This window comes from Betta splendens, chromosome 3 (genome assembly GCF_900634795.4).
Source record: "Betta splendens chromosome 3, fBetSpl5.4, whole genome shotgun sequence".
NCBI classification, from domain to species: domain Eukaryota; kingdom Metazoa; phylum Chordata; class Actinopteri; order Anabantiformes; family Osphronemidae; genus Betta; species Betta splendens.
The window spans coordinates 18939872-18955735 of record NC_040883.2 but is presented as its reverse complement, the minus strand read 5'-3'; the positions used below and the strand labels follow the sequence as shown (position 1 = coordinate 18955735).

General features: G+C 41.8%; 1 protein-coding gene across 2 annotated transcripts; it reads left to right on the top strand.

Annotated features, from left to right (window-relative positions):
- The first annotated feature begins 123 nt into the window (after positions 1 to 123).
- On the top strand, positions 124 to 15833 carry ly75 (lymphocyte antigen 75). 2 transcript variants are annotated; one of them, XM_029143605.3, is made up of 35 exons: positions 124 to 459; positions 1143 to 1499; positions 2203 to 2376; positions 2538 to 2699; positions 3142 to 3261; positions 3892 to 4035; positions 4324 to 4518; positions 4745 to 4905; positions 5013 to 5120; positions 5366 to 5454; positions 5545 to 5714; positions 6070 to 6272; positions 6671 to 6813; positions 7055 to 7133; positions 7728 to 7799; positions 8146 to 8269; positions 8436 to 8471; positions 8797 to 8966; positions 9674 to 9741; positions 9825 to 9901; positions 10162 to 10298; positions 10409 to 10520; positions 10598 to 10758; positions 10863 to 10992; positions 11208 to 11428; positions 11517 to 11679; positions 11950 to 12111; positions 12215 to 12334; positions 12492 to 12677; positions 12756 to 12979; positions 13080 to 13278; positions 13375 to 13536; positions 13608 to 13724; positions 13871 to 14041; positions 14417 to 15833. In XM_029143605.3, the coding sequence occupies exons 1-35, from the start codon at positions 375 to 377 to the stop codon at positions 14590 to 14592; spliced, it is 5178 nt and encodes a 1725-aa protein (XP_028999438.1). In that variant the 5' UTR covers positions 124 to 374; the 3' UTR covers positions 14593 to 15833. The 2 variants fall into 2 exon arrangements, with proteins under 2 accessions (XP_028999438.1, XP_028999437.1); XM_029143604.3 differs by having other exon boundaries at positions 131 to 459; positions 11947 to 12111.
- Positions 15834 to 15864: the final 31 nt, after the last annotated feature.

Sequence of the window (15864 nt, the reverse complement as noted above, 5' to 3'; positions counted from 1 at the left end):
TTTCATTATATTTAATTGATAAAGGCAGACATACTATACAGTATGTTCAAAAGTATAAAGCATAAGCTTGTTGATGAATGATGGTTATTTAAAAATAAAAATAGACTTTAAGTACAAAGACATCTAGATTAGTGTTTACAAGGCAGCAGGCTAAATGTGTTGAAATTTGTTTTCTTCACGGTTTTATTTTGAAGTTTCACCGGAACCGTATTAGCTTATTGGCGAACGAGCGCCGCGTTCGGTGGCGCTGGCGTAGGTGTTGGACAACAGAACGCTGGCAGCGGAGCGTCACTTTTGGTTCCATCTCCGTTCACTGCGCCGCCTTCGTGGAGAGTGGTTCTATATGAGTCCAGCGGAACCCCTGTGCTGGGACCATGCCGAACTTGCGCACAGCGACACTTTGCTTCTGTTCCCTGTTTCTCCTGGGACCCTTCTCGCCGGCTGACGCCGAGGGCTCCGGTGAGTCTCCGCCGCGTCGGTGCCTCGCGCAGCTGGACCTCGTTTCTCTGCCGTGACTCAGCCGTTTCCACGGTCCGCTCCGTTTAAGTCCCCCCGCTGAAGTGGGACGTTGACGCGAACACGCTCCACGAACCCGCTCCACGAACCCGCTCGACTAAAGTCAAGTGGAGGCAGGAGTTTGACAGGACAAACAAATCCACACTGCTCCGCGGCGCGGGTGCATCTGGTCACGGCCTCGTGTTATTTACGTGAACAGCTGCGAACGTGACATTATTTCCACTTTTAGTTATGTTATGTCTGATTCCTCAGGCGTTAACATTTTAACAAATAACCCTTTTAAATCAATTATTAGTAGTCAAATAATAATGTTTGTTGTTTGCTTCGTTGCACACTAGTACTAGTGTGTACTGCAGTTTCAGTTTCAATACCAAGTATTTTTAGTTTACTTTTGCAAGTTGTATATCTATAAGAATTCCAAGAAGAAGAGTTTGTAAATTTGTATACATAGACACAGTATAAAACGTCAATGCATAGAACAGGCTGCGTAAACGGCTGCTGTAGCAACAGGCTGGCCTGTGTTTTGTGGTTTCTCACAACCATTATAATCATCCTGCGCGGCACCAAACGTCTTTCAGCAGCACTTAAGCCAGTTGGTTTGAAACATTTGTGTCCCATCATCCCAGATGACGATGCCTTCGCCATCCAGCACGCGGGCTCCCGGCGGTGCCTGGATGCCCTGACCCTGGGCACATGTGAGCCCAGCAGCAGGTCCCAGCTGTGGAAGTGGGCCTCCGGACGCCGCCTCTTCCACCTGGCCTCATCCCGCTGTCTGGCGCTGGAGGTTCGCTCCAAGACATTGTCTCTGGTTGACTGTGGCGCCGACATTGATCAGAGTTGGAACTGTGTGGACGGGGTTGTTTACACTGTCTATCAAATGCGTCTTTCAGTCAACAAAGACAGAGTGGTAGCCTCAGCTAACAATAATGACACTTGGGTCAGGGGAGGATCTGAGGAGGACGTCTGCCAGAGGCCGTATCGCGGTGAGTGGGACTTCCCTTGGTTGCGTGTGTACAGGGCACCCACAGTCTGTACTGGCGCCAGTCAAGCAGTGCGGTAAAGGCATCTTATGTACTTTACAACACGGAATTGTGTTAGAAGAATGAACCATTCGCTGTGACGCAATCCAGCTTTGTGCTTGTGAGCAAAGGTGTTGACTGTGTGTTACACGACCAAACAGGTTCTGGTGCATTTTAAGCCAAGCTTCTTTGTGGGTTTTCTTTGGTCTCAGCTGTTGACTACTGCATTCAAAGGGAACAATGTGCCATGTCAGTTTACAGGTACAACTACTTTGGCAGCTGTTTATGTGGGTTTGAACCTGTGCTTTTAGTTGGGTTTCATTTTCACCTCACAAAGAAAATCACAAGATGTGAAAGTGCTAAAGTTTTTGCTTATTTATATGATTTAAATTTTGAGTCTACTACTATTTGGTTTCATTTTAAATAGGATTGTAGCTCAAATGTGGGCCTGAGTTTGTACCAGTGCCTGTTTGGGACAAAGGTCACGTGTTTTGTAGCAGGAATGAGGTTTTTTTTTTTTTACTGCTTTGTGTGACAACAAGGGCACAACCAGTTTAAAGAAGGCTGTTGGATTCTGTCTAACTGAGCGCCACTTTCAATATGTCTATACGTACTTAACAGACTTGTTCTGTAAATGACTCCTTTCTCTCGTTGCCTCTCTGCACAGTTGTTCACACCATCGATGGCAACTCTGCTGGCAGCCCCTGCATATTCCCCTTTAAGCACAACGGCAGCTGGCATCACGGATGCCTCCCTGATGCAGATTCTTCAAGGTTGACGTGGTGTGCCACAACCTCCGACTACGACCAAGACGGAAAGAAGGGATACTGTCTAACACCTGGCATGTGGCGTTATGTTTTTAATATCATTAACTGTGCCATGATGTTTGTTAGAACAGTACTAGCTGTTTATTTTGACAGGCCATTCTTTCAGTGCACACAGTGTCTGTCTCTCTGCTCACATTTACACAAACCCAGCCTGACTCTGCCTGTGACCTTTCAGAGGATGGCTGCCACACGCTCTTTGCCGGCCCCGAAGGTAAATTCTGCTATGAGTTTGCTTCCGATGCTGCAGTGACTTGGCACGAAGCTTTGGACTCGTGTCGTAGTCAGGGAGCTGATCTGCTCAGCGTATCCGGGCCCAACGATCTCTTCTCCCAAACCAGTAAGTCCCATACGTTAGCAGTAATTCTATTTATAGTGTTTATATGCAATAATGATTTGAATGGCAGACCTTTTAAAATGCCACATTTTACCATTTGTTTTTTTGATTGTTTACTTCAAGACAGATATGTAAGTAAAAAGAAATGCCCCTTTTAAATGTGTCATAGGCCTGAGGAGCTGTAGAGGAATGGTTTCATTTTGTTTGACCTATGCCCCTTTGAATGGCTGACAAACAATTTAAAGAGACAGAGCAGAATTCTTATATTCTTATAACTCCTCTCAATCATGACATTTGTTTTATGTCATAATAATAATAATAATAATAATAGCCTATTTTGCTGGGTTTTGAAATGCCCCTGATGACACCACCATGCACTTTAATTCACGCACTCTCTTATCTTTTCTATTCCTGCCTTCTTTTAATGGACTTTACTGTGTTGCAGTGTTGGACGGCCTTGGCAGAATGCCAGACAAGATGTGGATTGGCCTTCATCAGTTAGACATTACTCAAGGCTGGCAGTGGTCAGACGGCTCCCCTCTGTCCGTCCTGCGCTGGGAAAAAGGCAGGGATGCTTATTTAATTTAATTTTTTCTCTTTTCTATTTACCATAGACTCTGTCAGTTGATTGCAGTGATAACTGTGAGACATGTAAATATGAGTTTGTGTCAACAGAAGCATTAAAGTTCTTCTGAACATTTTAAATTAGTAGCTTTAAAGTACAGCCATCTTCATGACCACAGGAAATCTGCTTCTGTTGCCTGTAGCATCTGCTTTGTGCACCAAAACCTGCTTCCTGTTGCAACTTGCTGCTGCTTTCCTATAAACCGTAAACTGGGACTTTAGTGACAGTCAGAGGAACAATGAGGCCAGTGTTGTAAAGAAACACATTGTGCTTGTTTGCTGGACACAGTGCAGCATTGGGATTGTTAACATGGCAGAAGCAGCCATTTCTAATACTAGTGTAAAAGGAAGCTTTGTAAACCCTTCAAGTGGGAGCATGTGTACTGTTTCTTGTTGTGGATGCCATGGAAACTGCAGCTATCAGGCCTTTTGATGTGACTTTTGCATGGCTGCTATCATGCCTCGTCTTTATTAAAACCTACTAGAAGCACAGATAAAGACCTATCATCTGCTCTGCTGTCACAATCTCATATGAACTTGTGTTTTGTTGTTGTTTGCGAAAAAAAAACAGAAAATCCACCCTCCGCAAGCTCCATCATTGAGTCAGACTGTGGTGTCCTTAACTCCAATAAGACCTTTGCAGCTGAGTCGTGCACCAAGCGACTGCCGTACATCTGCAGGAAGAGTGTCACCTCCTCCAACACAACAAAACCAGGTACTAGTAGCTCAGTAGGCTGAAACCTTGTAGAGTGGTGCTTTAGGGTGAATGGGATCAGGAAAAAGTACAAATGACGTCAAAGGTGAATTGCCTTAATTTTTTTTTTTTAAGATTCAATCCACTTTTCAGCCCAGATTGGTGGCTTTCAGGCAAACCTATATGTCCCTCCAAAGAACTTTTTAGTGCTTGACTAACACAAACCTAGGCATCTAGTAGCTTATGTTTTCACACACAACATCATGCTGTGTACACTCACGGTGCTTCTGTTTTACTTCCTCCTGTCAGAGTTTTCAATATATAAAGAAACTGTGTGCGCCAGCGGTTGGGAACCATGGAATGGCTGGTGTTACAAGTTAGTGAAGGACGCCCCCCAAAACTTCAGTGAGGCTCTGAAGCACTGTGAGCAGACAGAGGGCGGATCTCTGGCCAGCTTCCACTCCATCGACAGCAAAGAGATGATAAGCACTCATTTTCATGCAGGTAAATGTCTAATTACAGTAGGTCAATTTAGGTGTTTTACTTTGTGATTTAATTATGATTTGTTAATAAAATTTTCATTTGATGGAAAGTGTATTTTCCCACATAAGAAGGGGAAATTGTAATAGACTTTCAGTTTTGTCCCTCTGAACATCTGCCTTGTCTGCCAAGGTTGTTGTCATTCTTGTTGTTGTTTTCCATGTGATGCTCATGTGTTATGGTCCACTAGATGGTAAGGCGCTGGATGTGTGGATTGGGCTCCAAGCGTCCGCAGAGAAACTCTCCGTCTTCACGTGGATTGACAAGGAACCAGTCACATTTACCTACTGGGGCCAAAATGAGCCAGTCCAGCCCTCTAAGGATATGGCCTGTGTTTTCTACTCTGCAGAGGTGTGTGTTTCTGTATTCTCTCAGTGCTGTACCCTTTTGTCAATTTGGGGGTTTCCTACTTCCGTTCCCAAGACCTATAAAATGAACCCAGTGTCTGTTTTCTGCAGTCTCATGGTTGGCGGGTCGGGAACTGCTCGCAGATGCTGCCATTAATGTGTCAGAAGAAAGGAGAAGTCAAAGACTTAGAGACTCAGGCTGGATGTGCCTTTGAGGATGTAAGTGTTGTCTGTAGAAACACATTTTTAAGCAGGTTTCAAGGCAATAGATTGCATACCACTGGGGAGTGAATTCTGTTACACTTCCTTCTGTAAGTATTAGGACCAATGCTACACAGAATCCGCTTTATTACCAAGTTTGTACTGGACAAGCAAGAATGGTCCTACACCGATACAATGAACAGATTGTTTTGTGTTTGATTGTGATTGATGTAGTTTAATATTCACCGATGTCATTTCCACAGGGTTGGAGGAGACACGGTAACTCCTGTTACCAAGTTAACACAAAGCAAGTAGCCTTCAAAGATCGTTGCAACATCACAATAAGAAACAGGTGAACTATTCAGCTCCTTGATCAAAAATACAGACCGTTCAAGCTGTTCCTTCTGTGAGACCTTCTGTCATGATCGGCTGCTCTTTCTAGGTTTGAGCAGGCTTTTATCAACCGTCTGCTTGGAGAACACCTCAGCAATCACGCTCAGTATTTCTGGATAGGACTGCAGGACATCAAGAGCACAGGAGAGTTCCAGTGGGTTAGCCTAGATGGGTCAACAAGTGTGGTTACATACACCAACTGGGCCTGGTTACAACAAGGTCAGTCAAAGTTAACTGCTCCTGTTACGAACAAATACAGAAATAGCAAAGACTACTGTTATATAATATGTTGTCATTGTAGTACTGTAATCTAGTAGTTTATGTTGTGGAAGAGCAGATATACTAAATATGTAAACATTTGTCTAGTTGTAGTCTTATTTATAATATTTTAGCTGCCCATTGAGTGTACTACTGTATCATCCAAATGTTTTTAAATTAATTACAAGAGACTAAATATAAAAATGTTTACATCCATCTCTAATGTGGATCTGAAGTTTTCACATACTGTAGAAAAATGGGAGCAGTGGAAAGAACATTGAATAGAAACTAAGATTTAAAAAAAACTGTGTTTCAGCACATTATCGTGGAGGTTGTGCAGTCATTTCAACAGCAAAACCTTTGGGCAAGTGGCAGGTGAAGAACTGCACCCTTTTTAAGGCTGGCACCATTTGTAGACAAGACCTCAGTCCACTTCCTCCGCCAGAACCAGAGCCCAATCCCAAGGCTCCCTGTGCTAATGGATGGGTGTCCAGAGAAAACATCACATACTGCTACAAGGTACAGTATTTCTTTTTGGGACTATGTATGTCTTACTATTCGTTACATATTATGTGGCGAATGTATGTTAGTGTTCTTTTATGAGGAAGACAGGAACCTTATCACTGTTTGCGATTGCTTGAGTTGAGTTACATTGGAAACGTGTGCAAGTTGCATGGATTGAAAGTTAAGTCACTCAAAAAACAAGCCCAGAACACAAACCTATAACAGACAGAACCAATAAAATTGGAACACTGGTGTACTGTACTATGTTAATATGAATATTCCGTGTATATACTTAGCATGGTGGAGGGGTTTGAGCTGGGTTGGGAGACCATCTTCTTGCTGGGAGGGGAAGAAGGTGGAGCAGAACTAGACATTGATTTTCACGTACAATGCATTGATTTTCACCTCGCCAGGTCTTCCATGAGGAACGTCTGAGCAGGAAGCGATCCTGGGAGGAAGCGAAGAGGTTCTGTCACGCCCTGGGAGCCAACCTGGCCAGCTACACAAGTATTGCTGAGATGACGGCACTAAACAGCATCATAAAAGAAACCATCAGGTATGGACTCAGTTAACGAACAAATAAATGGCAGCCATTACTTAATGCCCACATAATTTGTTTAAACAAAACAATAGTTAGCACTAGTTCACATAGTGGATGAGTTGTAGTTGATCTGATGAGTGTCATTTTACAAAACTGACCTTTCCCATAATATGTGCTTGTGGTGTTGTTTTCTCATGTCTTTTATGAATTACCTGTAATGAATACGTACATAACATTTGTGGTGCTCTTGTTGCAGTGATAATCGCTACTTCTGGGTTGGACTGAACAGGAGAAATCCATCTGACGGCTCCTGGGAGTGGAGCGATGGCCGGCCTGTGAGCATACGCCCAGCTAGTATACCTCCATGCACGTGTTGAGCCCCGGTCCTCGAGGGTCCCTGCTGGTTCTCCAACTCTCTGCTGATCACCTTGATCAGGCGTGTCTGTTGGCTTTTCCAGCCTGTCATTGACTGAACACACGTGGACATGGTAATCAGTAGGAGCTGGGGCAGGGACAGGTGGAAAACCAGCAGGGCACCAGTTTGACACCCCTGCCTTAGTATAATTCTAATTTTAGGTGTGGGATCATTTTAAGAGCTGATCCTCCGTTCCACTGCTTCCCCAGGTTATGGATTAAAACGAGAGGTTAATTTCCCCAATGTGGGATCAATATAGTTCAATTCTTATTATTAACTTGCATACTGAGAATAGTGACACTCTTTGTTATGCATGTACATTTGTAAAATTATTAATGTAATAAAGTGCATCAAGACAAGGTATTTAAATGTGCATAGAATTATTATTAAGATTTCATTTTTAAATTTCCGTTTATTTAATGTTAATTCCTGGGGCTAAAATGACAATGTTAATATTTGCACAGCATTTGTCTTAGGTTCATTTGCTGCAGCGTGAAATGTGTTTATGCACCAGGTATCTGTGGAGGTTGTGCACAGCAGCTTCCATGACGATGATGCGTACAATCGTGACTGCACTGCATTCAAGGTGGGTTGGTTGGTTTTACAGCCCAGTGGTGACTTCCTGGGAAACACCTGCACTCTTGTTCTTTGCTTTTTAAACTTTGATTTTAAAAACTTGTTTTTTCAGTCTGTTGTGTTTGTTCAGTTCTTGTGATTATTTACTGCCTTGCTGTAGTTAAATTCCACCTTCATGTACTCTAGTGATTTCATTCTACATGCTGTGTTGAAATTAAATCCCAGAAAAGACAGCTGGTTAGTGGTTCGGCTTTTCAGATGTTGAAACTTGCCTTTTGTTGCAGTGACCATAATTATAATAATCTGACTGACTCCCCCGCACTTTGTTCACATTTCATTCTTCCTGTCCTCATTAGTCAATGAAGACCACCCTGAAACACCTGTTTGTGCTTCTCTTCGCCGATTTACCTCCCACGTCTTTCTTGGCCACACCGTTTCACTGTGACTCCAGGCTGGAGTTTGTGTGCCAAATCCCTCGCGGTGAGTCTTCATATATACAACTAAAGTGTGCTCAAAGTCAAAGACTTTTTATTTTAAGAGGATTTATTAATGTAATTTAAAAAAACGTATAAGCTTATATGCAAATTTACTGGAATGCAACATTGGTTACGTTCGTCTAACTCATTTCTTGTTGATGCTCCAACAGGAAAGACACCAAAGAACCCAGACTGGTACAACCCAGGTTAGTGACTCAATCTGTGTCTCAGTTATCTGTTGACTTTGAGTTTATGATGTAATTCAATCTATCAGAGGGCACCATGTCTTTAATTAAGGCATTGGTTCTCAGACAGTCTACTAATGCAGGTTTACTGTAGGACATAAAAAAGCATTGAATTCTGTACTCATAACACATTTTAAGGCATTCCACAGTCATATTCATTCTTTAATTAATGAAAATTGGGTTCAATTATTACATTCTCTGCTATGTTGAAATCTTGTTTTATTTTTGTAAACTGTGCAGAAACCTTTTTCGTCTGTCTGCCATTTCAATGCTTCTTGTTGTGCAGGTGCGCATCATGACACTTCCATCTTCATTGATGGAGCAGAGTTTTGGTTTGTTCAGGAGCCTAAACTAACGTTTGAAGAAGCAAACCTCTTTTGCAGCTCAAATGACAGCAAACTGGCTGCACCCCTGACCTCTACTGCCGTCTCACGGATCCACCAGTACATTAAAAATGTAAGTGGTCACTGCATCGTATATGTAATGATAGCAAAAAGCCAGAACCTATGCTAAAACCGCTATCTTGTTATAACTTAACCAAGGATTTAAAGTCGTTTAATTCTGTGCCAGTCAAACCTTGTTATAGAAGACAGTTACACACTGAGCCAGATAGCAGCTGCCACACAAGACTTTATCTAAATCCATAAACACAGTCTGTCTTGCCGAATGAGCGTCCAAACAAACAAACATTCACCAGAAAAAAAGCGCACAATGTTTGTTGTGATGCTCGTGTGGCCATTAAACAACTGTTATCTGTACATGACTTGGAGCTAGATTGTATGTTTGTTTACTTCCTTGATTCCCTGTTCTGGCGAACGGAATTACGTCTCCAGTCACTGCCAAAGCGAAACGTACTGTTGACTCACTGTTCCAAACAAAGCAGCATTTATGGTCAATTCCCAAAGATTAGTAAACAAAAATCGCCAATGATGCATGAAAACAGTATGTGGAAAGAATTTCCCTGGTCATTCTTTGCTATCTGACAGAGTTCTGGTCATGGACAGCCTACACAGCTTTAAGCTGTGAAACAGTAGCATAGAAACTAAATTCTGTCTCCTAAAGAAAGGTATTTTACAAATGATATTAGTTGTAAAAGATTTAAAAATGATGATGATATGTAATTTTATATATGTGACGTATTGAGTTTCCGTGTTTTTAAACAGATTTCAAGTTCTAATAAGGAACCCTGGTGGATGGACTTGAGACAGCCTGGACGGTTATTCCCCATGACGTGAGCCAGAGGAACAAGCCAATGTTGATGAAGCCTACTGTACATGCAGTGTAAATGAAAATATTGTAAAATGTGTGTTCCAGGTACACGCAGCTGTATTATTACCATACAGCTTTCTTGGGCAGATGCACTTCAATCACTCCTGAAAACATCTTTCCAGGTGAGAAATCGCTACGCGGCAAAAAATAACTTAGTTTCAATTTGCTTTCTTTTATGTTTTCCTAATTTGTGAAACATCGAACCAACCGGGCTGAAAGCTTTTAGTGGATGAAGCTTGTAGAATACGCTGTTCAAATGAATAAGAGCGGTTTAGCAAATAACTAATTACCAGGTAGTCTTGTTAATCATGTCTTTTAAGATGGACCTGCTAATTACTTATTGCACTGTTTTATACACATTTACTGTCCTGTTTACCTCTAGAACATCAAAACAGCTGCAGACAGCAATTTTCATTTGTGTGTGAAAAACACAACATTACGTCTGTGGAGACAAACCCTCTGGAGCCTCATCAAGGAGGACTGCCGTGCACAGGACGCTCTCTGCATTTCAGAAACAAGGTGTGCTCCTCCACAATCTAAATGCATTATCTATCTATAACCAAGGCAGCGCAGAGTCTTATCTGTCAGATGAGTAAACACTGTTCATAATCCAAATATCTTGTTCTCAGTGCTACACACTAATGATGAGCATGAAGCCTGTGCCGTTCAAATACGCCAATAATGACGATTGCCAGTCTGTGAAAAGTACCCTGGTCACAATATCCGATCAGGTGGAGCAAGGTAGGGACTGCAACTAGACAGCCAGCGGTAGTCACAATGTTGCTCCAATACCTGTACTGTATGTTTATGTGTTTAAGACTTCATCACAACCCTTTTGCCGAGCATGAGAAACAAGAAGAGCATATGGATTGGCCTGAGAATTGAGCGCAACGAGCCTGAATGGGTGGATGGGTCTCCAGTGAACTACCTTCACTTCAACCCCCTTCTCCTGAGCCAGAAAAAGGCCATACACTTCAATGTAAGTCTCACCTTATGTTTTGAACCACGTTTTAATCAAAAGAGCAATATCTCTCGTCATATTGTATTTTTAATGCATACAGTGTATTTCTCTTGTTTTCAAAGATGTGGGATCCAGACAGCATGGATGTGTGTGCGTTTCTGATCAACAACCCAAACTCTGCCATGCTTGGTACTTGGGACTATTCTTCCTGCTCACAATTTCAGAATATTGCAGTTTGTCAACATTATGCAGGTAAAGTGCTGCTTTCAACGCATTTAACATTTAATTAACTTGTTCAAGATACAATCAGTCGGCTTGAAGGATCTATTTAGATTATGGCTTTATAGCTTATGGATTTTGATGCCTGATAAAACACTGTGAAAAGCACATTTTAAAGTCTCACACAGCTGTATGATACGATATAATCAGAGCTTTATGATATAATCATAAACCTGTGTTAATTTCAGATGAAGTAGAGAAGCCTCACATTGAAACGAAGCCCTTTTTCCTCAATAACCACACCTTCATGCTGATTTCCAAAAACCTCACCTGGCACGAGGCCTTAAGTGACTGCAGAAACCACAGCATGGAACTGGTGAGTGTGGCCGACACGCTTTCCCAGTCCATCCTCACTGTGAATGTGAGCCGCGCACGCACACCCATGTGGATCGGCCTCTATAGTGACGATGTAAGTGGACCAGACAATTTATTTGAATACACATTTTGTACAGAATATACTATTGTTTTTAATACTTTGTTTTTGTTCCTGTGCTCAGGGCGGGATCCACTACCACTGGTCTGACCACAGCCACACTGTGTTCAGTCGCTGGTCTTCAGAAGCCGCCAGTGGCTCATGTGTCTACCTGGACATGGATGGCTTCTGGAAGGCCTCCGAGTGTGACGACGTACTAGAAGGAGCTATCTGCCACAAACCACGGGGTGAGTGAGGATATGGAGTCTGTATAAAATATCAGGATCAGTGTTACCTTAATTCTGTCCTTGTCTGGTTCATGTTTTATTACATTATAAACAAAAAATAACAGGATGACAACATATGTCTCAGATATGTTGCCAGACACCATTTTAATCTAAAGAATCATTCTTGCAGCTTTGCTTTGTGGTTTGAAAATGTTTCATTTCTCTATGAAGGGTCTTTATGGCAGCGTACCCAATATAAACATTCTAAAATAAACTTGTTTTTCACAGAAGAGGTTATCATCACACCAGAAGATGCTGGCGTGAAGTGTCCTCATAAGATTCATGGCCCAAACTGGATTCCCTTTAAGAAGAACTGTTACTCATTCCAATTGGTTGCATCCAGATGGGACTATTTCAACATGGGGCAGATTCAGGATACCTGCAAAAGCCTTCGTAAGACATTTTGGAAGATGTGGATGTGTTTCCTAATGAAATCCATTTTATAACACACACACACGTTGTGGAAGTTGCTAATTATTAATGCTTATGTGTTCAGACGCAAATGCAGAGATCCTCACGATCCGAAATGAAGAAGAGAACGAATTCATCAAGAACAGCCTTGAACCATTTCAAAACCTGGTTCAGTTTGTGTGGCTAGGGATGTTCATTCAGAATGGTTGGTATTGACTTGAACACAAATTTTCTTTTAGCGGTTTGGTTTTTCTCTGCAATCTTTACATAATGAATGTTCCACAAATCATTAATGATGAGCACTGCTGGTCCTTGGTGTTGAATTTGTCATTATCCCAATAGTGATTTTTGTTTTGCTCTAGATACACAGATGAAGTGGTACGATGGCACATATGTCCAGTATTCCAACTGGAAATCGGGCAGACCTGATGTAGACAGAGCGTTCATGGCTGGCCTCACGGTGGAAGGCAGTTGGTTTCTCATCCGAAACCCAATGTTATTCCCAGAGTTTAAACAAGCAGCCATAGTGAGCTGCAAACTGGACAATGGTTGGTGTTAAACTCTCCACAGGTCTCACTCCTCTTCTGTTATTGTCAGCACATAAAACATTTTCATTCCCTTCTAAGAAAACAAGCAGGACTACAGCAAGTCGCTCACAGATTTTCAGCGCTACGGCAACTTATCCTACAAGCTGGTGGCCCAGAAGGTGACGTGGTACCAGGCTGTGGAGGAATGCGATCGGCTAGGAGGCTACCTGGCAAGCGTCCATGACGCGCAGCACGACGCACATTTGAAGCACATTTCCAAAACCGATGGCTTCCCGCTCTGGATTGGCCTCTCGAAACAGGACGTAAGCATTTCAAATTCAATAAGCCAGACCTATTTTCTTGGTGCAATCTAAAAATATTTGCGGGCTTAATTCAGTTTCATTCAACGTGACTTTGATGCAGGATCGGTTCTCTGACTACGAATGGTCTGATGGAACAGAATTTGACTACCAGGCCACCATCTCTGATGATGGAGACATCTCCACCTCACACGCACACTGTGTTTTTGTAACCCCCACTGGAGACTGGATGTTCACGGACTGCAATGCAAAACTAGAAGGCGCCATCTGCTACATAACCAATATTACAACCTCCTCCCAGAGTAAGACACCTACAGTTTTATAGTATATGGAACCACATTATTCGTCTTCTGACTTGTCAGCAGAAATAATGTTGTTGAATGGTTTTAATAATTCAGGAGCTAAGCTGCCGTCAGCCCCAGAGACCAGTGGCTGCCCTCCGAGCAGCAACAAGGCCCGATGGGTGCAGCACAAGGACCACTGCTATGCCTTCAACATTAGCGCCTCCAAGTACAATGTTCACACCTTTGAAAATGCCCAAACCATCTGTGCCAACCTGGGTGAGTGGTAATGCGTGTATCATTAGTTTAGTCTGCGGTTCACTAATTGACTACTTCCTTCCTGCACACAGATGCTGAGCTGCTGACTATATCATCACAAGAGGAGAATGATTATGTGTCAAAGCTCTTGTCTGACAACCCTTCCATCGCCAGCTTTACATGGCTCGGTATGGTCTTGGATGAAAAAGGTAAGGAAGAAAAGAAGTCCCATTTGAAATAATAGCTTCTTAGCCAGATTTGAACTCTCCTGTTCAGTGTTGTGTGTTCTGCTTGATGGAGAACTATTATCTGTAACATTAGTTATGTGTGAGTGATGGTAGTCCTCTTTCCTCAGGCAAGCCCACGTCCTGGAAGGACGGCTCCGCTGTGACTTTTTCTAACTTGAAGTCTCAAGTGAAGAATTCCGCTCCCTACTGTGCCATCATGCAGACAAGAAAAGGTGGAGTCTGGGAACTGGTCAACTGCCAAATAACCAAAAGCAGAGTCGTCTGTAAAACTGCATCCAGTGAGTATCACAGCAGGGTTACATTCAGCATGCATTCTAACTTTTTGTTTAATTCAGTTTTTCAATACAGCTCCATCAGGTATTTTCTCTAGGGATCATTAGAGGTCATATCACACCTACATAGTAAAACAGTATCTGAAACCTGCTGTAAAATAATTTTGTGGTATAAAGAAAAAGAGTACTTCTCCTCCTCAAGGCTACAAGAGAATCAAGTAAAGATGCAGTATAATGTGTTACATTTGCACTAAGCTGATTTTGTTACTACATCTTGCTAACGTGCTCTTGTTGAACTGTTGTGCTAAATCTTTAACTCAGCTTCAGTGAGAACGTACCTGCTGTAATTGGTGACCCACTGCCTTTACGTTTGCTCCTCAGGTTCCTCTGGCTCTCATGTGGTGCTGGTTCTTTTCATCGTGTTCCTCCTCGCTCTGCTTTTATGCGGTGGCTACATCCTCTATAGGAAGAAGAGAGCGAACTTTGTTTCTACTGTCCGCTACTCCAGAACCTTTGATAATTTGGACACCACCAGTATTTTAACAGATGCTGACTGAACATCAGCACTGATGTTCCTGCCTCTACTTCAGTCAGAGCAAATGCAACCTTCCACCTTTTTTTTAAAAAAAAAAATATTTATTTAATCCAGCACAATTTCTTTTGTGTTTGAAACTGTAATTGTTTTGGAGAATTGGGGATTTTGCCAACTATAATTATTCCCCTGATTATTTTACATCCCCATGTTCAAACTAATGTAAATACTGAAATGCTGATCAGTTAAGGTGAATGTTTATCACTGTCATTTGTGTTTTAAAGTTTTTTTTTTTACTGTAAATTAAACTTAAAATAATTTACAGAAATGTTCAACAAACATGTCTTAAACTCCAAATTAGCCTTAAATGGTCTCATTGCACTAATGTGTAACTTATTACAAACTACCACAAACCTTTTCTGGGCTATTTCAAGAACTCCTTTTCAAACTTGATATTATATGTTGACACGGTGACATCAGATCCAAAGTATTCAATTATCCATTTATACTTTCCTTTAATAGAACACTGGACAGGCTTGAAATAGTATAGTTTAAAGTGAATTGATAGTCTACACTCTGGATGTGGCTATGAGCCGATGGATGAAGTCTGTGGATTCATATTCCATTAAAATGAGAATTCTTAGTTGTTGTTTTTTTCTGGGATTTTGGCTGTGACACTGAGCTCCACATCACAGGCCTGAGCTACAACTCAGGTCTTTCATTAAATATAAAAGAAAGACATAGAGGCAAAGGAGCTAACTTTGGTGGATTGTGCCTTTTTGCAAACTGTCATCAGGGATAAAACTCTGTGCCTTTTTAAAATTAGAGCAGATTAAACCTGTGTTTTAAAGCCACTGGTGGGGTTAAAACTTTTGGAATTTATTGATTCTGTGAATTTAAAAACAGTGGGAAAGTGTTTGGTTCTGCTGAGTGACTGCAAAAGTGCAGCATCTAGCCTTAAAGTTTGTGTTTTATTATGCACTTGGCTACTGAGCAAAAACGCACTTTAGTTTGTCGTTAAGCAGTAGTTCTACGACGTGTTGAGTTTTAACTTACTATTTTAAAGATGATACATTGCACTGATGTTCACTGTAAATGCTTTGTAAATTTGTTTTTTTATTATGAAGATGAACCAAAGATGTGCAGACATTTGAATGTCACGTCTGAACTCTTTTCTGCGTCATTATGACCAAATGACTGGCTGTTTCTTTCCCTTTGAAGCTCAAACTGTTAAAGCGTCCTTTCAATAAACTTTACAACTTCAAATACTTGTCTGATTTGTAGTCATTATCTCCGT

Coding starts and splice junctions, on each gene's coding strand:
- ly75 (XM_029143604.3), top strand. CDS start 375: ATGCCGAACTTGCGCACAGCGACACTTTGCTTCTGTTCCCTGTTTCTC. Junction 1,500..2,202: donor CTGCCAGAGGCCGTATCGCG/GTGAGTGGGACT, acceptor CTCTCTGCACAG/TTGTTCACACCATCGATGGC. Junction 10,521..10,597: donor ATCCGATCAGGTGGAGCAAG/GTAGGGACTGCA, acceptor TATGTGTTTAAG/ACTTCATCACAACCCTTTTG.